Source organism: Globicephala melas, chromosome 3 (genome assembly GCF_963455315.2).
Source record: "Globicephala melas chromosome 3, mGloMel1.2, whole genome shotgun sequence".
NCBI lineage: Eukaryota > Metazoa > Chordata > Mammalia > Artiodactyla > Delphinidae > Globicephala > Globicephala melas.
The window spans coordinates 11,878,378-11,904,299 of record NC_083316.1 but is presented as its reverse complement, the minus strand read 5'-3'; the positions used below and the strand labels follow the sequence as shown (position 1 = coordinate 11,904,299).

Genomic DNA, 25,922 nt, shown 5'->3' with positions numbered 1-25,922 from the left:
ACAGAAATGTTCTTCAAACTCTGCACTGACGGCTACTTTATATAATCTGGGATCCAGGGCACCTTCCCCTCTCAAGGGCAGTACCTGACCCCTGTGGTCAAGCTTCCCCACTCTCTCACACAAAGCCACACACATACAAAAGCAAAAAAAAGAGAGAGAGGGAGAGATTGGCACACAAGAATTTTCAAATAGAACTAAATTAGCTTAAGAACTTTAGAAATATTACATTACACACTGAGCACAAATCTCACGTGACTGGCCTTTGACAGGAAGGCAGAAACGCTTCTCATGAACATGGATACAATCCTAAGGAGGTCTGCTGGGTATCACTGAACATTTCTGGTGAAACTACTCTATTTATTTTATTACTTCTATTAGGGTTTTCAGAAAAGAACACAGAGAAAGAAAACTTTGTTTTCCCAAGTGCATGCTTCATTTAGTTTTACAGCTCTGGTCATCTCTTTCTAGAAGTACAGCAATAAGATCTCAAAATTCAAGCCACAACATGGAACAATTATTTTCTCATCTTAATTATTTACCTTGTCAGCAGACGTAACTGAAAAAGCAAGCAAAAAGCAAGCAAGCAGGCAAGCAAACAAGAGAAAACCAAATTCTTTACTTTTAGAATGCCAAAAACATATTCAGCAGAAGACGCAGGCATTTTAAAAACACATTTTTACCAACATGGGTCTTTACCATGTCCTAGAATGATTAACAATTCCCCTCAACAGTAATAAAACTAAGTGCTGATTCTGAACACTTAAACTGACCCACATGTACTGTTAGGTTACGAAGCCCAGGAAGATGTTAAATTATTTATAAATCCAATAACCCAGGTATTAAATAGGAACAACACGACATCACAGCTGACACACGCTAGGTATGGCATCAAGTGCTTGACACACGCGTTCTGATCTGATCATCACAAGGATCCCGTTAGGAGATTTCCTCGCGCCAGCTTTATCATGAAAGATACTGAGGCTCAAAGAGCTTATATAAAGACAAAGGGACCATGCCAGCATGTCACAACTGGGCCCTTTGCCCTGATAAGAACTTGCATAATTTTTCAAACTAGTGGCTTTACTTCTTTCTAAATAATAAGAATATCAGAAGGAATGAAAAGTACTATTAAAAGTGAGAAGCAGTAAATTTTTTTTAATTTAGATTTCAAACAGTAATAGATTTGCCATTTTAATATACATCATTGGAGATCTACTTATTTGTAAATAGCCTATTACTCATTTGAAAAATAAACCAGTGGACAATATTTTTCTATTGTACTTTTCAGAACCATTTTGTCTCATTACTCCTGTTTTAGCTGAAGAACTGTATTACGTGTGGAGAGTAAAAAACTTAAACACTAAAAAAACAGAAAAGTGAGAAGCAGTATTATTGTAAATGGTAGAATGACATTATGAAGTAATCTTCTAAAATACCAGACAGTAATTTTAGGGAAAAATCATTGGCTCTAGTTTTTTTGGAATACCTCTTGTCCCCAAGATAAGACCAGTAACAAATGCAGTATTTTTTATTTCCCAAAATCTTTCATTCCTTTCAAAACAGAATCAATCTCCTTGATCAAAAATATAAGAGAGACCTTCAGGATGGCGGAGGAGTAAGACACGGAGATCACTTTCCTCCCCACAAATACATCAGAAATACATCTACATGTGGAACAGCTCCTACAGAACACCTACTGAATGCTGGCAGAAGACCTCAGACTTCCCAAAAGATATATACTTTCTTTTCCTTTTTCTCTTTTTGTGAGTGTGTATGTGTACGCTTCTTGGTGTGATTCTGTCTGCATAGCTTCGCTTTTACCATTTATCAAGCGTTCTGTCTGTCCATTTTTTTTCTTTTTACTTTTTAATCATTTTTAAATTTTTTATCTTAAAATCTTTATTCTATTTTATTTTAGTTTTTCCTCCCTCCCTCCCTCCCTCTCTTTCTTTCTTTCTCTCTTTCTTTCTCCCTTTTCTTCTGAGCCCTGTGGCTGACAGGGTCTTGGTGCTCCAGCCGGGTGTCAAGCCTGAGTCTCTGAGGTGGGAGAGCCGAGTTCAGGACATTGGTCCACCAGAGACCTCCCAGCTCCACATAATATCAAATGGCAAAAGCTCTCCCAGATATCTCCATCACAATGCCAAGACCCAGCTCCACTCAACAACCAGCAAGCTACAGTGCTGGACACCCTAGGCCAAACAAATAGCAAGACAGGAACACAAACTGACCCATTAGCAGAGAGGCTGCCTAAAATCATAATAAGGTCACAGACACCCCAAAACACACCAACAGACACGATCCTGCTCACCAGAGACAAGATCTAGCCTCATCCACCAGAACACAGGCACTAGTCCCCCCCACCAGGAAGCCTACACAGCCCACTGAACCAACCTCAGCCACTGGGGGCAGACATCAAAAACAACGGGAACTACGAACCTGCAGACTGCGAAAACCAGACCCCAAACACAGTAAGTTAAGCAACATGAGAAGACAGAGAAACACACAGCAGATGAAGCAGCAAGGTAAAAACCCAACAGACCAAATGAAGGAAGAGGAAATAGGCAGTCTACCTGAGAAAGAATTCAGAGTAATGATAGTAAAGATGATCCAAAATCCTGGAAATAGAACGGAGAAAATACAAGAAATGTTTAACAAGGATCTAGAAGAACTAAAGAGCAAACAAACAATGAAGAACAACACAATAAATGAAATTTAAAATTCTCTAGAAGGAATCAATAGCAGAATAACTGAGGCAGAAGAATGGATAAGTGACCTGGAAGATAAAATAGTGGAAATAAGTCCCACAGAGAAGAATATAGAAAAAAGAATGAGAAGAATTGAAGACAGTCTCAGAGACCTATGAGACAACACTAAACGCACCAACATTCGAATTATAGGGGTCCCAGAAGAAGAAGAGAAAAAGAAAGGGTCTGAGAAAGTACTTGAAGAGATTATAGTTGAAAACTTCCCTAACATGGGAAAGGAAATAGTCACCCAAGTCCAGGAAGCACAGATAATCCCAAACAGGATAAACCCTAGGAAAAACACACAACGTCACATATTAATCAAACTAACAAAAATTAAATACAAAGAAAAATTATTAAAAGCAGCAAGGGAAAAACAAAAAATAAAATACAAGGGAATCCCCATAAGGTTATCAGCTGATTTATCAGCAGAAACTCAGCAGGCCAGAAGCGAGTGGCAGGATAAAGTGATGAAAGAGAAGAACCTACAACCAAGATTACTCTACCCAGCAAGGATCTCATTCAGATTTGATGGAGAAATCAAAAGCTTTTCAGACAAGCAAAACCTAAGAGAATTCAGCACCACCAAACCAGCTTTACAACAAATGCTAAAGAAACTTCTCTTGGCGGGAAACACAAGAGAAGGAAAAGACCTACAATAACAAACCCAAAACAATTAAGAAAATGGTAATGGGACTATACATATCGATAATTACCTTAAATGTAAATGGATTAAATGCTCCAACCAAAAGACACAGACTGGCAGAATGGATACAAAAACAAGACACATATATATGCTGTTTAAAAGAGAGGTAATTCAGACCTAGGGACACATACAGACTGAAAGTTAGGGGATGGGAAAAGATATTCCATGCAAATGGAAATCAAAAGAAAGCTGGAGTGGCAATTGTCATATCAGAAAAATAGATTTTAAAATAAGGACTATTAGAAGAGACAAAGAAGGACACTACATAATGATCAAGGGATCACTCCAAGAAGAAGATATAATTGTAAATATTTATGCACCCAACATAGGAGCACCTCAATACTAAGGCAAATGCTAACAGCCATAAAAGGGGATATAGACAGTAACACAATCATAGTACGGGACTTTTAACACCCACTTTCACCAATGGACAGATCATCCAAAATGAAAATATATAAGGAAACACAAGCTTTAAATGATACATTAAACATGATAGACTTAATTTGTATTTATAGGACATTCCATCCGAAAACAACAGAATACACACTTTCTTCTCAAGTGCTCATGGGAACATTCTCCAGGGTAGATCATGGCTTGGGTCACAAATCACGCCTTGGTAAATTTAAGAAAATTGAAATCGTATCAAGTATCTTTTCCAACCACAACGCTATGAGACTAGATATCAATTACAGGGAAAAAAATCTGTAAAAAACACAAACACATGGAGGCTAAACAATACACTACTAAATAACCAAGAGATCACTGAAGAAATCAACGAGGAAATCAAAAAATACCTAGGAACAAATGACAATGAAAACACGATGATCCAAAACCTATGGGATGCAGCAAAATCAGTTCTAAGAGGAAAGTTTATAGCAATACAATCCTACCTCAAGAAACAAGGAACATCTCAAATAAATAACCTAAGCTTACACCTAAAGCAATTAGAGAAAGAAGAAAAAACAAAACCCAAAGTTACCAGAAGGGAAGAAATCATAAAGATCAGATCAGAAATAAATGAAAAAGAAATGAAGAAAACAATAGCAAAGATCAATAAATTTAAAAGCTGGTTCTTTGAGAAGATACACAAAATTGATAAACCACTAACCAGACTCATGAAGGAAAAAAGGGAGGAGACTCACATCAACAGACGTAGAAATGAAAAAGGGGAAGTAACAACTGACACTGCAGAAATACAAAGGATCAGGAGAGATTACTTCAAGCAACTGTATGCCAATAAAATGAACAACCTGGAAGAAATGGACAAATTCTAAGAAAAGCACAACCTTCAGAGACTGAACCAGGAAGAAAATAGAAAATAAAAACAGACCAATCACAGGCACTGAAATTGAGACTGTGATTAAAAATCTTCCAACAAACAAAAGCCCAGGATCAGATGGATTCACAGGCAAATTCTATCAAACATTTAGAGAAGCACTAACACCTATCCTTCTCAAACTCTTCCAAAATATAGCAGAGGAAGAAACACTCCCAAACTTATTCTATGATGCCACCATCACCCTGACATCAAAACCAGACAAAGATATCACAAAGAAAGAAAACTACAGGCCAATATCACTGATAAACACAGACACAAAAATCCTCAACAAAATACTAGCAAACAGAATTCAACAGCACATCAAAAGGATCATACACCACAATCAAGTGGGTTTTATCCCAGGAATGCAAGCATTCTTCAATATACGGAAATCAGTGTGATAAACCATATTAACAAACTGAAGGAGAAACACCATATGACCATCTCAATAGATGCAGAAAAAACTTTCGACAAAATTCAACACCCATTTATGATAAAAAACCCTCCAGAAAATAGGCATAGAAGGAACTTACCTCAACATAATAAAGGCCATATATGACAAACCCACAGCCAACATTGTTCTCAATGGTGAAAAACTGAAACCATTTCCTCTGAGATCCAGAACAAGACAAGATTGTTCACTCTCACCACTATTATTCAACACAGTTTTGGAAGTTTTAGCCACAGCAATCAGAGAAGGAAAAGAAATAACAGGAATCCAAATCGCCAAATAAGAAGTAAAACTGTCACCATTTGCAGATGACATGCTACTATACACAGAGAATCCTAAAGATGTTACCAGAAAACTACTAGAGCTAATCAATGAATCTGGTAAAGTAGCAGGATACAAAATTAATGCACAGCAATCTCTTGCATTCCTATACACTAATGATGAAAAATCAGAAAGAGAAATTAAGGAAATACTCCCATTTACCACTGCAACAAAAAGAAAAAAATACATAGGAATAAACCAACCTAAGGAGACAAAAGACCTGTATTCAGAAAACTATAAGACACTGATGAAAGAAATTAAAGATGATACCAACAGATGGAGAGATATACCATGTTCTTGGATTGGAAGAAACAACATTGTGAAAATGACTATACTACACAAAGCAATCTACAGATTCAGTGCAATCCCTATCAAACTACCAATGGCATTTTTCACAGAACTAGAACAAAAAATTTCACAATTTGTATGGAAACACAAAAGACCCCGAATAGCCAAAGGCATCTTGAGAAAGAAAAACAGACCTGGAGCAATCAGGCTCCCGGGCTTTAGACTATACTTCAAAGCTACAGTAATCAGGACAGTATGGTACTGGCACAAAAACAGAAATATCGATCAATGGAACAGGATAGAAAGCCCAGAGATAAACCCATGCACATATGGCCAGCTTATCTTTGATAAAGGAGGCAAGAATATACAATGGAGAAAAGACAGCCTCTTCAATAAGTGGTGCTGGGAAAACTGGACAGCTACATGTAAAAAAATGAAATTAGAACACTCCCTAACACCATACGCAAAAGTAAACTCAAACTGGATTGAAGACCTAAATGTAAGGCCAGACACTATCAAACTCTTAGAGGAAAACATAGGCAAAACACTCTATGACATAAATCACAGCAAGATCCTTTTTGACCTGCCTCCTAGAGAAATGGAAATAAAAATAAACAAATGGGACCTAATGAAACATAAAAGCTTTTGCACAGCAAAGGAAACCATAAACAAGACGAAAAGACAACCCTCAGAATGGGAGAAAATATTTGCAAATGAAGCAACTGACAAAGGATTAATCTCCAAAATTTACAAGCAGCTCTTGCAGCTCAATATCAAAAAAACAAACAACTCAATCCAAAAATGGGCAGAAAACCTAAATATACATTTCTCCAAAGAAGATATATAGATTGCCATGAAAGGATGCTCAACGTCACTAATCATTAGAGAAATGCAAATCAAAACTACAATGAGGTATCACCTCACACCAGTCAGAATGGCCATCATCAAAAATCTACAAACAATGAATGATGGAGAGGGTGTGAACAAAAGGGAACCCTCCTGAACTATTGGTGGGAATGTAAATTTATACAGCCACTATGGAGAACAGTATGGAGATTCCTTAAAAAACTAAAAATAGAACTACCATACGACCCAGCAATCCCACTACTGGGCATATACCCTGAGAAAACCATAATTCAAAAAGAGTCATGTACCACAATGTTCAATGCAGCTCTATTTACAATAGCCAGGACATGGAAGCAACCTAAGTGTCCATCGACAGATGAATGGATAAAGAAGATGTGGCACATATATACAATGGAACATTACTCAGCCATAAAAAGAAACGAAATTTAGTTATTTGTACTGAGGTGGATGGACCTAGAGTCTGTCATACAGAGTGAAGTAAGTCAGAAAGAGAAAAATAAATACTGTATGCTAACACATATATATGAAATCTAAAAAATATATATATATATATGGTTCTGAGGAACCCAGGAGCAGGACAGGAATAAAGACGCAGATGCAGAGAATGGACTTGAGGACACGGGGAGGGGGAAGGGTAAGCTGGGACGAAGTGAGAGAGTGGCATGGACATATATACACTACCAAATGTAAAACAGATAGCTAGTGGGAAGCAGCCGCATAGCACAGGGAGATGAACTCAGTGCTTTGTGACCACCCAGAGGGGTGGGATAGGGAGGGTGGGAGGGAGATGCAAGAAGGAGGAGATATGGGGATATATGTATATGTACAGCTGATTCACTTTGTTATAAAGCAGAAACTAACACACCATTGTAAAGCAAGTATACTCAAAGATTAAAAAAATATACAGCGACATATTACAGAAATGTGAGTTTTAAAACATATAGTATGATATTTGTATTAAAACATTCACCTCACTTTTGGTAAAAAGAACAGCATCTCACGTTTTTCTGGACCACCATTCTTAATATTTTAAATGCAACATAATGTGTGGCTCATTAGGGAGACTAAATGCCCATGACCCCTGCTCGACTGTCCTCCTTCTGGGGTCATCGTATCTCACAACGCGAGCAAGGTGGGCTCCAGCATGGCTGTGAAAAGTAGAATCCAAAATCCGCCCACCTAAGACAGCCATGGGGGAGTCAACAGGTGTGCACGCGGTCATTCTGTTCACTCCATGAGTGACGACAAGCTGCAGGTGTGTGCCGAAGTGCTGGCTGCCTCTGTGACTGCTCCACTGTCGATGAGAGATGCCCTCGAGCTGGTGGTGCTGGTGAGGAGCCCCCAGGGAACTGCCAGCAAGCTCGTCCACGAAACAGGCTCTCATTCGTGTCCTAAAAAAAGCTTACCTAAACCTGAACTTGAATTTTAAGACAGAGGGGCAAAAAATCATTTTGTCTTTTGCCCGTTCCCAGAAGAGTTTCAGAAAACTCACCACAATAATTTTAGAACTTCATCAAAAATCACTTATGAGGGACTTCCCTGGTGGCACAGTGGTTAAGAATCGCCTGCCAATGCAGGGGACACGGGTTCGACCCCTGGTCCGGGAAGATCCCACATGCCGTGGTGCAACTAAGCCTGTGCGCCACAACTACTGAGCCTGCGCTCTAGAGCCCACGAGACACAACTACTGAAGCCTGTGAGCCACAACTACTGAGCCTGCGTTCTGGAGCCTGCGAGCCACAACTACTGAAGCTCGCGTGCCTAGAGCCCACGTTCCGCAACAAGAGAAGTCACCGCAATGAGGAGCCCGCGCACCACAACGAAGAGTAGCCCCCGCTCGCCACAACTAGAGAAAGCCCGTGAGCCGCAACGAAGACCCAAAGCAACCAAATAAATAAATAAATAAAATCATTTTAAGAAAAAATCACTTGTGAAGTAAAGATGGACTATTCCCCATTAAATAATTTAATAATTTCTTTTCACTTGCAAACCTCCCTGCATGGGGGTGCATCTTCCAATCTGTGGTGTGTCACAGTCAGTGACAGGCAGGTGCGAATCATCCATATGAGGACCCCTCCCAGTGAGGTTTAAAAACAAAATCTTAGAACCATGAGTATTAGTTCAGAAGAATACAGTCTCTGACCCTTAAGGAGCTTAAACATCAACTCCACAGATGTTTGTTTATATTATATTCCCCAAGATTTAACTTGGTTGCCAATGTCACAGAAGGCACACAAATGAAAACACTGACCCAGTTATGAAGCAGAAAAGCCACAAATTCACAGTTTCGGTTCCTGAAGTAATAAAAACAATGACGCTGCAGTTCATAAAAGCTCCATCTACTAGACACTCCTATGTGGCTGATGTCAACCCCCAGCCTCACAGTGAGGCGGGACGGACAGATGTCAGTCCCACTTTATAGACGGGAAACTCAGTGCCTCAGTTCCTATGATGAAAAGAAAAGGGCAGGAAGTCCATTTCCTGCACCTACCAACGTCACAGGATATCTGCGTATGAGAGCTTCACAGCTTCTGGACCTCTACGTGTCTGGAACCAAAAACCAACAGCCCATTCAGGATTATCTGCCTATGCAAATGCTGGGTTAGCCGATAAACAAGGCAAAAAACGTGAAGTTTCCGATCATGATGACACTATTCTCAATTCTTATAAAAACGGCATCCTCTCTGCCATTCCTCCCCACCCCACTACATTTTACTTCTGTGAGGCACCTATCACCTTCTAGCAAACGATACACATCACACATTCTTTCTGTTTGTCTGTCTCCCCACTAGAACGGAAGCCCCCAGAGGCAGGCATCTCTGTTCACTCACTGACATCTTATACCCTCTCAGGCTGGTACACAGGAGGTATTCAGTAAATAGTCACTGAATGAACGGATTCCTCTTTTATACTCCAAACAAAGTTAATTCAAAATACCTACTATCAGGTATCAGGAAGTTAAAAATGGAAATGCCTGATGAACACTCCTATAGAAACGCAGATGCTAAACGAACTGAGGTTTACTTTAATATCAGAAGAAGGCTGGAAAAGGTCTACGTAATAGCTATATATATCTGTGTGACGCTTCTTTTCCTAATAAACCCAGCGATACTCATTTCCCTCTTATGAGAGGTAACTTCAGGGGACTCGGTCTCTTGAGCAGTGTGGCCCAGAATGACCACAGAAGCAGCCAGTTTCAGAGTCACCCCTTTTTCTTTAAATGAATTGATAAAAACTCACCTCTTACCCAAGTAGAAGAAACTTTTTTCTTTCTTTTTTTTTAATTGAAGTATAGTGACTTACAATATTGAGAATAAACTTCTTTTGTAAGAAAGGCATTCTTACTTTGCGAAGTATAATGTAAATTTCAATGGACCAACAGTACTGTTCTCTGCATGGTCCCCATCTGAATTTCCGGTTTCGAATACCATTGAAAATGGTTCTTCACTTCCCCTGAGGAACAGCAACTCACTAACCATGAAAAGCAAACTTTTCCAAAGCAAAGCTCTGAGAAAGTGCAGTCTGTGAAAGAGAAATTATGGCTACTATCTATTAAGTCTGCTACGGACTAACAAAACTCTGGTAAGAGGGTGCCCACTGGGTCCCTGCTCGAGGCCAACAGAAGGCCAGCCCTGACCGTCACACGCTCACCACCCATACCTTGTCGCTGCCTAATCCTGGGAATCAGAAACTCGCTTACACACCGTCTCAAATGAAGACTCTAAGGGGACTCTGTACTCTGTGTGGAAGGAAGGTCTCTAGAGGCACCCGGCCCTCCAGTCAGTCACTACAGCCTGGGACAGTGCTAGATGCTAACTAGAATACACAAAATGAGTGGGAGGTCCCCCTTCCCTTCTCAAGAAACGTGGAATTTTCTGCAAAACTGAAACAAGAACTAGAGTCAGTGGTCTCAACACTAACAGCAAACCTCTGGGCAATAAGATGCTATATTCCTGTCAATTCCCCCATTTACAAAGGTCAGTGTTCACCTTGCCCAAAAAAAGCTGTTCTCAAAGAGTTACCCAAATGCTCGTCAACAGACAGCTGACTGAATAAGCTATGGTGCGTACGCAGCACAGTTATATACAATTGTAAAAGGGATGGCGAATCTCCGTTTGTCCTGCTATACACTGCTCTCTCTAGAATACTGTTTAAGGGGAAAGCAGAAAGGCAGAGAAAATGGTGCAAAGTACATCACTGTCTGGTCTGGGGGCGGCGGCGGGGAGGTGAGAATAGGTGGACGGACGGAGACGGAGACTGCTTGTGTTTTAAAGGTATAAGAAATAAACCAACACTGAAGAAAACGAAAGCAAAAAAGTTTACCTACTGGGGAGGGAAGGTACAGGGTGGATGAGGCAAGGAGAGAAACTAGATTTGAGTACACCTTATCTTTTAACTTTTTTTTAGTTTTTAAACCTCAAATGATGTACACATTTTACTTAATATTGAAGCAAGATTAAGTGGTTGTTTTTTTAAGCCTTAAAAATGTAAAGTTAAATAAGACAAATGATCCTGAGTTTCAGGTTGGGAAGAACTTGATCTACGCAGAGAGGAACTATTTTTTGTGACTTTAAAACACAGTAATAGGGCTGTACGTTCTTAGTGGTATGTACCCTTAGGACAACAAAAGAACAGAAGTGTTAAGTTACATTTGGTAGTCATACTGTGGTGATAACATCAGTATTACAATGTAAATAAGTAATTAGGTTGATGAGGGTAGGCACAAAGATTTTCAGCAAAAGGAAAAGAAAAGGAGATGCAGATATAAAATCAAAGAAAAATAAAATATCTGTAATTCTATATTTGAATTGGAAACCTTAGTATGAAGCCATGATATCTTTTCTCACTTAGAAAACGTATATATACAGATTTCCTAAATGTGTCCACTGAAGAGGCTCAGAAACAGTGACCCACCCAGCACAGCAAGCTTCCCCAGTACCCTGCACCATTCCCCATGCAAAAGAACCAGGGCGCTTTAGAGAAATGGCTGATTGCAGACATGGAGCAGGAAACAGACAAGATGGGCCTGAAATATCTTGTAACATCAGCAGAGAGAGAAGCTGTAATATTGTGGTACTTGGATTCAGGAGCCCATCTGAAGAGGCTCCCACTGGCCAAAGGATGGGAACATTTTAACTTCGCAAGAGAAAAAGAAATGTACAGTGGGGGAATTCCCTGGCGGTCCAGTGGTCAGGACTCAGCACTTTCACTGCCTGGGTTCAATCCCTGGTCGGGGAACTAAGAACCCACAAGCCGAGCCATGTGGCCGAAAAAAAAAAAAAGAAATGTACAATTGAAACACATCAAATATATTTAAAATCATGAACTCAAAATGACACTTAAAAAAAAACTCAATGGTCTTTTTATTAGTCTGAAATGACTAATGATGTGTCTGAAAACTAATAAGGGGCAAGCATCAATCGTTTTTCCTCCTTTCCTGTATGAACTGTGTTCTCAGGGAAACCAAGAAGCTGATTGGGACGTTTCTCTTTATGGAATACCCAAGTTGACAAATGAAGAAAAAAGGATATAATTAGATTATCACTATTTTGTAACCCTAAAAAAATATTACATCGAAGCAATAATTATCATAACGTCATAAAAGAGAGACAACCAGACTCTCCCAATAAAACTCCCAGTAGAACCACCCAACACTACCCATTAAAATTTTCTGCCTATTTCCCTGCAAAACCAAGCGTCAAGATCCAGCTCCTAGCTCACAGGAAACACGGGGCAAGGGGAACACGTGACATGACCCCCCGGGGACGCAACCAGCAAAATGTAGGGAAATCTACAGGAAAACACCGTTTCCTCATTTAATAAACATACAGGAGTGACACAAAAAGGATGAGGAGGAGGAAGCTGAAGATTAAAAGATACATCAGACACATCAACCAACTGCAGTATACATCCTGTAAAAACAAATTACGAGACAAACGGAAATATGAATACTGCTTAGCGTTTTATAGATCAAAGTTATTATTCATTTTTATGTCTATGTGGTATACTGAGGTTTTTTTTAAAGCCTTTCAAGGAATATAGATGAAACAAGATGACTGAGGTGACCCATGGATTCACGGCAGTTTTCTATACCATTCTCTCTCCTTTTGGACGTTGAAATGTTCCATGATAAAAAGTTAAGGGAAAAAAGGTGTTCTTAATTCTGGTGGCTGCCTGTGAGTTCTTTCATGGCCCAGACCAAACCCTAGTGGCACAGGAGCCACATGAAGTGGTTGACATTATATACACACACGTACATATATATATATAAAACGTACACACACGCACAACATTAAATATGTAATACACTGAATATGTATACCATAAATATACCTACTTTTATAGATATAACATTGAACATAAACTACAGGACACTTCCTTTACTGCCCCTCCTCTGACGTCATGCATGAAGTTAGACACGTCACTCACCTCATTCAAAAGGACTACTTTTTAGGGGATCCGGAGATGAGACAGGATCAGAAATACTGAAGCTTAAGGAGTCCACACTGGTTTCTTAGAGATCTTGAGCTAACGGGCATCTCACAGAATCGCCGATCCTCTGGCCTGCTTTTTCAAAGCCCTGGCTATTCCACTTAGACTTAATTTACTAAAAGCCACTCACATGGAGAGCTTTTACAAAGTTACCATAATAAATAGCCCTGATATGTATTAAAATGGGGTCAGGGCAAAAAAGTAGATTGGCAATTGCCAGAGTTGAGGGGTGGAGGAATCAGGGGCTGGGAATGGTGATGCTTCCACAACCTTGCGAATACACTAAAATCTACTAGGCTGTACACTTTTAAAAGGGGGATTTAAAAAATAAATCTAAAAAATAAATAAAAAATAAAAGGTGGATTTATGGTATGTGAATTTTATCTCAAGAAAAAAGAAAAAACAGGATCAGAGGTAAAAATGTTTCAGAAGTTTACTCCTTCACTGAAATTTAAAAAAACATTTACCACATAAGTAATCAATTTGTTTTTAATTTAATGATTTTTTTTTCCTTTTCCCTTCCTAAACAAGATAACAGCAAGCCTAAGGGAATCAGCAAGGACCTCATGCTGCTTTAACTGGCCAATTCTGGCCACAGATTAGGAAATACTATGAAACTGTGGTGTCCCCTACTAACTGCATTTTGCTAACCCAGCTGGTAGAAGTCCTACCATCTCTAAAAATGGTTCTGGACTGATTTGTTGCAATGCAAAACTTCCCTCCCCACTAAAGACATCCAACTTTAATTAACCCTGCAGAATTTAAGGTTTTAGCAAAGATTCACGATAAACTCTGAAAGATTGATTTTACTGGATTAGTTGAAAGAGAAATAGTTTAGTTTTGACAGTAACTTAAATAGAAACACCATCTATTAATATATTCTGTATTAAATGCTTAAGAACAGAGTGAATATGTACACATACACACTGCTATATTTAAAATAAATAACCAACAAGGACCTACTGTATAGCACAGGGAATGCTGCTCAATATTCTGTAATAACCTAAATGGGAAAAGAATTTGAAAAAGAATAGATACATGTATATGTATAACTGAATGACTCTGCTGTACGCCTGAAACCAATTCACCATTGTTAATCAACTATGCTCCACTATTTTTTTTTAAAAAAAGAGTGAGTACATATAACAATTATCACTCAATCTTCTACTGTTCTTCACCTACCCATCACAAGCATAATAAGAGAAGAAAGCGCAGTGACGAGGTTTAGGAACAAAAGAAGGGACCGAAGGAGCACGTGCCCTCATCACAGAGCCAAACTTTAAAACAAAACCTGATGAACGTGCGAGATCAGCTTCCTTTCAGCCTTTCTTACAAAAGAAAGCCTGTAATATTTTAGAGTCTTTCACTTTAAAATCCACCTGTGAACTAGTCAGGAGGTTCATGAAATTGGCATGAGTCCATATTTTGCAGTTTGTCACTAAATGATTAGAAAGGAGCAAATGCTAATTTGAAAACAGTGTATTAGAAGCCAGGAGGGCCTTTTTTCCCCTTTCTTTACCCTGTTTTTGCAACAATCTAAAGCACCTTCTCCTTTTCATGAACTTAGTCTTCTATTAACCTCTCAAAGTCACCTTGAATTAGATTTACTTCAGCAAAGTCATCAAACAGTGGTCAACAGGAGGCAAGAAACACCACTGGACACAAAGCGAGATGAGACTAGAGAAAAAGCCACAGGAAGCTGCATCCTAAATATATAGCCATCCCACATGCTTAAAGGACACACAGAACACGTAAAAGGAGCTAGCTGTGCCACAAATTTAAAATAAAACGTGTTCAAGAGGAGACATGAGATCAGCATAGCATGCCTGTTTGTGAAAGATAAAAATTTATCAAGGGAAACACATCCAGGAAGACTGTCTAAAAGCACGTGACAGTCTACAGATTTACTTCCTGCTATAACACAGCAGAAAACTCCTGCAAACCTTTGTTCTGTAACAAGTGAACTGGTGCTAAAAAGGTATGATACCCAATGGCTGTTCTGTTCATGGAGGAAGGAACCCCCGAGGAGACAGCCAGAAAAGCCCCCAAGCTGACCCTCTGTGTGCAGAGGAGAGGGCAGGTGAGTGCCCCAGAGCCTGGGAGACCGGTCCAGTCTGTCCCCACGCTGCAGAAGGGCCAGGAGTTAAGTGGAGGACCGGCTGGCAGAGACGACCAGGGCTTTCCAGGTCCATGACATGGGTTCTAGGAATTCCAGGACCAGAGCGCCAGAAAGAGAGGCAAGGAATTCAGGACACATCTACATATGGTCTCATTCCCACCACTTCTGCTGAGATGATGGGCATATACCCTGAGAAAACCGTAATTCAAACTGCACATGTACCCCAGTGTTCACTGCAGCACTATTGACAACAGCCAGGACAGGGAAGCAACCTAAATGTCCCTCGACAGAGGAATGGATAAAATGTCCCTAGACAGAGAAATGGATAAAGAAGATGTGGTACATACATATAATGGAATATTACTCAGCCATAAAAAGAAACGAAATGGGGTCATTTGTAGAGACGTGGATGGACCCAGAGTCTGTCATACAGAGTGAAGTAAGTCAGAAAGAGAAAAACAAATATTGTGTATTAACGCATATATGTGGAATCTAGAAAAGTTGAACCCATTTCCAGGGCAGGAACAGAAATGCAGACGTAGAGAACGGACGTGTGGACATGGGAGAAAGAGGAGGGTGGGATGAACTGGGAGATTAGGTTTGACATATATACACTACCGTGTGTAAAACAGATAGCTAGTGGGAACCTGCAGCACAGCACAGGGAGCTCAGCTCGGTGCTCTGTGATGACCCAGGCGGGTGGGATGTGGCGGGGGAGGGGATATATGTATATGTATAGCTGATTCACTTCACTGTACAGCAGAAACTAACACAACATTGTAAAGCAATTATACTCTAATTTTAAAAAAATCAGTTTTTTTACTTAACTGTCAAATGTTTGTTGAATGACAGACACGAACATATTTTAATCACGAACATATTTTAATCACCGATGCTATCTGACCTATGATGTGCCTGCCAGCTAGAAGAAAACCCTTTGGGCACTCATTTCTCAGGACCACACTACAAGAATAAAGCAGTTAAAAATCCATCGAAATGCCAATGCTTTTACGTTGTGACAGGTGAGCTAGTGTATAGTTTAGTATTTCAGACTCTGACATTGTATCGAAGCACTCAGAAGGAACAATAGAGCAGATTAGAAAGTTAAACTTTACCTGAAAGGTATGCAACTTTTTCCTTTAAAATTGGCAAAACATCCATAGCTTTCATTTCATCGTTTTTTCGAAACCCTGAAATACATAAGGAGAAAATAAAATTAGCGGGTTGCTTGAGTGTCATTTAATTTCCTAACCACCCAATCTCAATGCCAACGCAGCTGCTTTCTTCACACCCATTAAATCAACTTGAGAAATATCATCATTTGAAAACATCTGAATTCTATGAAGGAAAGTCTCTGATCACAGGAATACCTTCTATTTCAATGTGGAAGAATGATTTGCAGACCCAGACCCAGAGGCTCCCATACCAAGCAAGCTCTCGATCATTTCTGGTTTTAAAGAAAGGTTTGGTCCCAAAAATACGGGATTTGAAATCAGTCCAGATTGTTTCAAAAATCTTCATTTTAATTCCACAGATTTAACATAAACACTGGCAAATAAAGCAGCAACATGGTTGTTTTAAAACTGCGATTCATGGCACACTAAAACCTCTAGGGGGAGCTCAGAGCCTCATCCTATCTCCGAATCCAGTTAAACATAAACAGCGTCAGGGAGGAGAGCAGGATTATAAACAGCTGGGGACTGGCCACAGCTCCCACTTGGCGCTGTCCTTCCAGGCTTTCTGGGGCAGGCGCCCCTGGAGGAATGTCACTGGCGAACGTGTAAGATGGCCTGGTGTCACCCACTTCACTGGGTGGCCCAGATCCCTCTCCTCACATCAAACCAACTCTCCCCACGCCCCGAACATCGTAGAAGGCCCAGTGGAAACAGTGTGGCAAGGAAGCACGCGGCGGGCACTTCAGGCCAGGCCAGGACCCATCTCCGCAAAGGGAACTCTGGCAGCCCAAACACGACCGGCCCAGCTCTCCAGGGCGAATGCCCACATGGGACTCTGGGGTCAGAAATGTTCATACTGGTAATAACGCCTCGGCATTTTTCTCTTGGAGGTCTCTACCAGGGGAAGTCCAGGTTCAGGATGCTGGCCATACTCATCAAAACAAGTAACTATCGTTCACGGCAGAGCAATCTCTAGAAAGAATTAAAGAGAGCTGCCCCATCCCTATTTTCCTGTTTGTTTTTGCCAAAATAGTACAAGGAAAGGATCCAAAAATGTGAGTTTGGTAACAAATAACCAATGCAAGGCATAGACCTGGAATTAGCAGCAAAAAAAGTGCTCTAGGTACGTGACTGGAGCTTCCGCTTCTGAGCCTGAGCAGTTCCTGCGGACCAGCCCTGGCACAGATTAAACCTACAAAAACCGACTGTCTCAAGGCACAGGAGAGTGACCAAAAGCAGGGAGAGCCACCAGGAAAAAGGAAGTGACTTTATAACGGCTTTCAGCCTGAGGGCAGGGCCCAGCCTAAGCCACCTGGAGCTGCTAAAACAAGTCGGGACACAGCTCAGGGCAACCTCAGCAGCTGTAATCAAGACAAGAAATCGTGCAAAAGAGAAGGGGAGACCCAAATTCTGTACATAAACTTGGCCCAAACCTCTGGCTGTCCCCCGCGCTTGCATGTTCAGGGCAAGCTCCAAGCAGCCCCAGCTCCAGGCTAAGGCTAAGGACCTGACCCGAGGCTGGAGTGGCTGCCCGCTGCAGGGTCCAGCCTGCTGAAACAAGCACCCGAACAGCAACAAAACCAGCACATTCTGGAGGAATCCAACAGAATCTAGTCTCCGCAATGTATCATTCACAGAAACAAAGAATGAGTAGATTAATAACAATCCTGTCCACAGAATACCTACACGTGCACAAAGAACCCAGTTTAACAGGATCTAACCACGACACTGACGATCACCAGAGACTTCTGTGCAAAGACCACAGCAAACACATCCTGACGAGGACCCTGAGGTCCAAGGGCTTAGTGGCACTACCCAGCTGGTTGTGAAATGGCTCAACACAGAACGCAGGCCTCCAGATCACCAGGCCATTTTGCTTTCCAATACACCATGCCTTGTGGACCAACCCACCAGGCTTTTAGAACACTGGCTATTTATAAAAGGCAAAACAAGAGCCAAGGGCTCTGCAATTTCATCCTTAAGGTTCCTTCAAAACTCTTGAATGGATGCAATGTCATCTCAGCAGTTCATTGCCTGTCATTGGGTAATTATTCACCGCATGCGTCTACAAAGATTGATGACATCCCACTTCCAACTGAGGCGGACATGGATGGCAGCGGGGCAAATGCAAAGAGGAATCAGGCACCACAGCGGCCTTTGCAGAGACAAGCTCATGAACACCTAGAGAGCAAAGGCACAGGATGGAAAGTTCTGTAAGCAGCACGAACGGACCCAGGCAATGAGGAGGCAGATCAAATACCAGAATACTAGGAAGAAGGAAGCCATAGCTGTGGACCCCCATCTACCGGGATTTGAAAAGAGGATCCCCTTCCACTGCCACCAGACAAGAAAGCGCACACTTCCCACCGTCCCCCCATAGCCGTGCGCACACGTGCCCCGGCCGGGACACAGCAGAGCCCTCAGAGAGCTGCCACTACCACTGCGGTCCTGGATTCCCACACTGCACAAGCAGGAGCTGCCTCTCACACAGCCCTCGACAAAGAGAATGTCCCCATTCCAGTTCGGGGACCTCAAGAGAAGCCTGTGTGACTTACGGAATTCCAAAGCATTCTTGACAAGTCCCACCGACTCTGGACTACATCTGTTTATTAATAACCCTGATGGAGTGAATGATGCCATTTAGAGCTGCCATGTTCCAGGTCACCCCACCGGAAGAATATCATACTGATACGAAAACAAAGTGAAGGAAACAAAACAATGACAATCTCCCCTAAATTGAGACTCAACAGTTTTTCCAGAAGAAGAAAGGCACATGAATCAATGGCTAAACTGGTGTGAAAATGTGTTTAACTTCTATTATGATATACGTACATGTCTGAACATAGACTAGAATATAAATTCTAAATAGTTTTACCATAATATTTTTGTTGAATATGGCACAGAAAAAAAGACATGCTGATTTTATTAAAATTGACAATGAAAACGTCTAAAACATAAAAGAAAATAGAGAAACAAACAATGAAAGAAAGAAACATAAAACTAACCACACAAAGAAACTGAGTTTGTGGCTATTATTAGGCGCTCACCTAAGTACTGTTTAACCTCGTTTCCATTTTTAAAAGACACACCCAACAGGCAAAGGACTGCGGAAGCCTGTACACATACTAAAGCTAGATTAAATATATCACGTAACTTTCAATAAAAAGCAAGAACTCAGCCATGAAATGTCCTCAGATCTAATGGCAGATTCTGTTCCATGCCCTGAAGAGCTATTTATGAAAACAGAGTGCATGACTACAAAAAAATTACAAATAAATGGCTTCTGTGCTGTTCCAGTGATTCTAGATTACATGACAGGTAGGACAACAACTACTGTGCTGCTTCCTCATACATTAAAGGATCTAGCTGTGGGACCTACACTTCGGAACAAAAGGATACACTCAGCAACTACCCTCGAAACATACACCTGTCCTCCCACCCTCATGGAGAGGGGAAGGACTGGCAGATGCCATCTCGGAGTGACACTTGAGAGACCACAGATCTCATCAGTGCCACAGCTAGGAAGTCATCAGCACTTTACTGCTAAGTGCCACCAAACTTAATAGGTGGCACAGAGAGAATTTCAGTAAAACTAGGAGAGAAGGGGCAAAAAAAGAAGAGCAATGTGAAAGGCAATAACTATATAACAGAGGTAAATGGCCAAAGTCAGAGGACATGTATTTGTACCCATTTTGTCAATTATATACTTTTTTTTTTTTTTTTTTTGCGGTACGCGGGCCTCTCACTGCCATGGCCTCTCCCGTTGCGGAGCACAGGCTCCGGACGCACAGGCTCAGCGGCCATGGCTCACGGGCCCAGCCACTCCGCGGCATGTGGGATCTTCCCGGACCGGGGCACGAACCTGTGTCCCCTGCCCCGGCAGGCGGACTCAACCACTGCGCCACCAGGGAAGCCCCAATTATATACTTTTTAAAATACACAGGCCTATATTGAAGTGTGCAGAGGGACTGGATACTTGTTACGATTTAAAGTACGTTTTGCTGAGACAAAGAAGCCACTGTGAATTTTAATGAAAGGCTAGCTTCAAGGGACAGTGAACAGCGCATGGGATGCAGTCAGCCGAGGCTCATCCAGCTCCTTCGTAGGTGCAAAGGGTGTGTTCCAGGGGAGTCCAAAAAGGAAGTCAACAACTGCTCTTTTAAACCAAATCTGAAAAAAATGTTCACAGAACATTTGCCATTACTCTAGATCTTGATGTTAATATTTGTTGAACGCTACTGAGGGAAGTGCGTTTGGGTTAACAATCTGATTTTATCATTGTTAACATAAACATGCAGTTAGTGGCTGATTTTCTTTCCTCCTTCCTGGTTTCAGTCAACACAAATAACCCCTTTTCCTAAAGCAATCACATTTGAATATTTAGAGGTTTTAACATATTCATTAAAAAATATCTCAAACCCCAGGTTCAGCATGATATGACTTGCCAAAATTGATTCTGTTACCACTTTTCAAATTGCTATTTGGTTCAGTAACCTGTCAGCCTGAGGTACATTTCAACCCCCCGCTCCCAAATCATTCACATTTCCTAAAGTGACTAACATTATGTTGCCCATCAAGAGAACAGTTTTTCTCTCTCTTCCTCTAAATCCGCCTGCCAGCCAGAGGACGGGTCTGTTTTTGTTCCCTGCTGTGTCCCAGCTGCCTAGGACAGGGCAGGTACAGGGTGGTCAATGAACATGGGTTGGCTGAATCAATGAATGAATGAACGAACTAAGACATGCACATACTTCTCCAGCTTCTTGCCCAAAACCCCCATGCAAGCACCTCAATGTTCCTGAGCACTTCCTGTTTCCCGTTTAACCTATAAGCTCAGTATTGCTCAGATGGCCTACGATATGACTTATATTTACAACGAGGAAAATTAACCTCTCTGCCCTAAGAGAAAACATTCCACAAGTTATTCAACAATGTAAAATCTTTTAGTTGAATCAATGGTCTGAAACTTCAACTATCTAATACCCCACTGGTCAGATCAATCTCGTTTGTCACCCCTCGACCCTACAAGGAGGTGCTGTATTGTTACTGCTGACAAATGCCTTTTGAAGCGAGTCACTGCTGACCAGAATGCTCCCACACTTGGTCATTTCCTTGGTATCAGAATTTTTAAAATCAACAAACAGATAAGGAACAACCACCCCCAGGTTTTTTTATTTAAGAAGTACAAAAGCACCACAGAAATATTTTTACAATGAGCAAACATTATCCCAGCAGTCATTTTTCCATAGCTGGTTTCAAAAGAAATTAAGATGAAACAAATCAAATGAGTTTTTAAATGAACCAAATTTTTAAAATTCTAAACCAAAACACAGGTTAATTTTTTCTCCCATATTTCTCTCAGGACTACCAGCAGATACTAGCCATTTGAAATGTTACCTAATCCTCAAATTAAACAAGTCAATTTTTTTTTTTAAGTATTGAATAAAAACAGTGCTTGTTAGAAGAAAAAAAAGTCATTTCTTCACCATTTGAGCTGAACCAGATGAACTGGCACCTTGCTCTCAACAGTCCGCCTCACCTCCTGCACTGGGATTTGTCCTTAAAGGACAATCCACAAGGCAAACTGTGCAGCTCATCCGTTTTCAGAGGTCTCATTTGCCGGTCAGCTATCTTACGTTAGTATTTACTAAATGGGAAGACAAAGTGAGAGAGACTGAACAAATTCCCATCCTTCTAAAGACACAGGTGGTAGCAGTAATAAACAATGTGGTAATAAAGAAAGCAGCGTTCTGAAAGAACAAAGGAAAGCAACATTAAGTAGTAAGCTGGAGGGTCACTATTAGTACGGAGTCTTGGTGGTAATTACCGAATTTTGCTCATTAGTTTATTTAGGGGAAACGCGCGCGCATGCACCCCACAGCACAAAGAGCAGGGGGCTAAGTCTCTCCATCAGCGGCAGCGCGCACGCGCAGATGGAGGTGACGTCACCCTTTCCAGGCAGGCCGTCCGCAGTTCCGACTCCCGGACCTTTCTCTGCAGTGCCTGCGGGATTAGTCACGGATCGCTGGGAGCGGCAGCGCGCGCACGCGGCACAATGTCTGCGCTATCAAGGCTTTTAGTTGGGCAAACATTGAGACCAGTGTTGCGTAGGGAGGAAGCATTTTCTCTAGCCTGGATCCTCTCTGAAAATGTTTGGGGCGGGGGGCGGGGATATAAGGTTATAAATCAAGTGGTGTACTGTGTCTTCTTTACTAATACATGAAAAAATCAAAACATAATGCAATGCTTATATTATTTTTACATAAATATGTAACTACAGTCCGTACTTATAAAATGATTATAAAATGCATATAAAGTGAATTATTTATATCAAGAATATAAACATGTTCACAGGCCACCACACAGGAATATGGATGGGGTTTCATAGTACAGCATTATAATTTCTACTTATTTCCTTTATGGTTATAATAACTGTCAGACTGGTTGATTTATTCCTTCACATAATTTTAGAAGCAATAGCCTGTAATATCATACCTTGCAGAAAGAAAAAGCAACATAAGCTGTCTGATTCAAGGCAGTTTAAGGGCATTTCAACTTGAAATAGCTCTGGCTTTTAATGTCTTGAGCACAAAACATAGAAGACAAACCAAAATAACCAAAAAAAACACAAAAGCAAAACCATAGCAAGAATATTTTTAACTATTGCATATATTTTACTGTAATGAAACAATCTGCAGAATTTTTAACATTTGATGATTTAATTACACAGTAACTGTGTTAGAGGTTAATTAAAAAGCATAAGGAATAGACCAATGAAAGGAAATATTCCAATAGTCAAAAAAAGGAGGAATATTATAAAAGGCAACTCTATAATCTCATAAATCTAAAAAGAACCATGTGCCCAGATGTGCCGTTCATCTTTGCATCCTCAGGGACCAGCACAGGGCCAAGCGTAGAGAAACCTTATCCTCGTGTTTGTCTAATGCCAAGAGAAAGAAGACATCTGTCTGTGCTTGTGCCTGTACTGCCTGTCAGGAGATGCCTCTGGGGAAAGCTCACCCAGGCTGTACCCTGAGACCTATCACTCACCCTAAACTACACACACACACACACACACACACTTTGATTCATATGGTTCTGTGTGCTGACAGACTCCAAATAAGGTTTGCTTTACATAAGAAGTAGCCTCTCAGGAAAGCTGTTTAAAAACTTACTTTGCGGGACTTCCCTGGTGGCACAGTGGTTAAGAATCTGTCTGCCAATGCAGGGGACACGGGTTCGATCCCTGGTCTGGGAAGATCCCACATGCCATGGAGCAACTAAGCCTGTGAACCACAACTACTGAGCCCACGTGCCCCAACTACTGAAGCCCACGCACCTACAGCCCATGCTCCGCAACAAGAGAAGCCACCGTGATGAGAAGCCTGCACACCGCAACAAAGAGTAGCCCCTGTTCACCGCAACTAGAGAAAGCCCACGCACAGCAACGAAGACCCAACGCAGTCAAAAAAAACACACACACAAAAAAACTTAGTTTGTAGCAAATGAATAACAGTGATACAACTGTACAGCAATCAACCAAAATTGACGCTAAAAGAAAACCTGTTTAATCATTACATCAAACAGTCTGTAAATGGTAGTACCCTTACCCTCTACCAAATAAGAAAAGAAAAAATTCTAATACCCAAGTATATTTTTTTAAATGCACATCACAATCAAACTCTATAAAAGGCTTTGGATAATAAAGCGATAATTATAACTCTACTCTTTCCCTTTATATAAATATCTTTTTGATTATTACATACAGAAAGGCTTTCAATTACAGAGAAGTGGTATAAATTGACGGTATTAAAACTTCTCTCAGTGTACACTGATTTGCTCTGATTTGGGGGTGATATGAACATCAAGTGCAATCTAGGGTCCTTGCTGAACCCAGTGTGTTTGGCAAAGCAGCAGGAGTGGTCAGTTCTGTACAGTGCAAACACATAGTATGGAAAAACCAGGGCCAGAGGGATCGAAGTAAGAGATGTCCTGTAAGATGTAGGATTCTTGCCAGGGGGCGGGGCGGGGGGAGTTGATTATGGTTGGTCTCGGCTGCCGAGCAGGAGCCAGGAGGGGTCATGAACTGGGCATCTGCATGCCGATAGTACAGGCTTCTCTACCAAACGTCTAACCCCGAACTCACCCGCATCCCCCCAGACCTGCCCCCCACTGTGTGGGTCCCAGCGCAGCCCCCGGTCCCACAAACCACCCACCCCAACCGAACCAGGAACCCAGGCTGCCCCTGCCCCCCACCGTCCTCCCTCGCATTCCTGCAGACTCCAGGGGCACCGTGTCCACTGGCCAGCAACTCCCTCATGTGCATGACTCCAACAGTCTCCTAATGGACATTCATGATTCCCTCTGATCCATTCTGCCACTCTCTCCTAAACATCCATCTCACAGTTTCACTCCCCTAAAATTCACCAGTGGCTTCTCTATGCCCTCGAATAAAGCCCGAACTCCCTGATGTGGCACAAAGCCCCTCAAGACCTGACGTCCACTTACCCCTGTGGCCTCACTGGTTCCCCCGACTCAGTACCCTCTCCACACACCCACTCCAGGAATTCTAATCACCTGCAGGGAACACACGTCCTCGCTCACGGCTGAACTTCCACACACACTGCTCCCTACCAGCCGGAAACACGCCCCGCACCTCCCAACATGCACATACACGTGTGAACACGCACACGCACGCACTCTTCACCCTCCCAGCTCCTCCAGAAAGGCTCGGGCCAGACCCAGCCTGTCTGTGTAGCCTTGCGGAGCCCCCCAGTGCTGGATCAGATGCCCCATCCTGCACTCCCACAGCACCCCGAACCCTTATCACACTGCACAGTTAGAATTACCTAAACACCCATCAGCGTGCCCCATGATAAGGGAAGCCCCTCGAGGGATGGGACGGTCCTACATCTCACTGCCTAGCAGAGTGCTATGGTCACAGTAAGGGCTCCATCCCCAGCTAGGTAGCCCCCGAGGCTCAGAGCGCTTCAAGCAGTTGGAAATTTTAAGTGGCAGCTGACAACCTGCAGCTCTGAGCCAAGTATCCGTCTCATCCCAGACAGTCAGCAACCAGTCCAAAGTGGTCAACTTGCTCCAAACACTCATTCGAGGAGGCTGCGGTGACGAGTGAGTCCTTCATCTAGTACATAAAATTACATTTACATATTCTTCATTCAGATTTTTTAAGCAGGAAAAGTTTGACTCTGGGATTTTCACAACGTAATTAAAAGTTATTTGCTGCCCAGCCACACACATACAAAAATTATTTATGAAAAGCTTCTGTGATGGGAAGGACACTGAGTGGCTTTGAGTTCCATAGACCACATACCAGTCCCTAGAGAGTTAAGATGCATACCTAAGGAAAAATTTCAGGGAGCCCAGATTCTTGCATCTTCCCACACACAGAAAAACAGTGCAATCATTAACTTCAGATGTCTGTTC

The 25,922-nt window shown here is 41.7% G+C and overlaps 1 protein-coding gene across 10 annotated transcripts in view; it reads right to left on the bottom strand.

The window, feature by feature from the left end:
- TRIO (trio Rho guanine nucleotide exchange factor) overlaps nt 1-25,922 on the bottom strand; it is a 371,525-nt gene that overhangs the window by 224,965 nt on the left and 120,638 nt on the right. For all 10 annotated transcript variants that reach the window (XM_030856581.2, XM_060295665.1, XM_030856580.2 and 7 more), the window contains one exon: nt 16,422-16,496. In XM_030856581.2, coding sequence (XP_030712441.2) covers nt 16,422-16,496 — 75 coding nt within the window. The remainder of the gene's footprint in view (nt 1-16,421; nt 16,497-25,922) is intronic.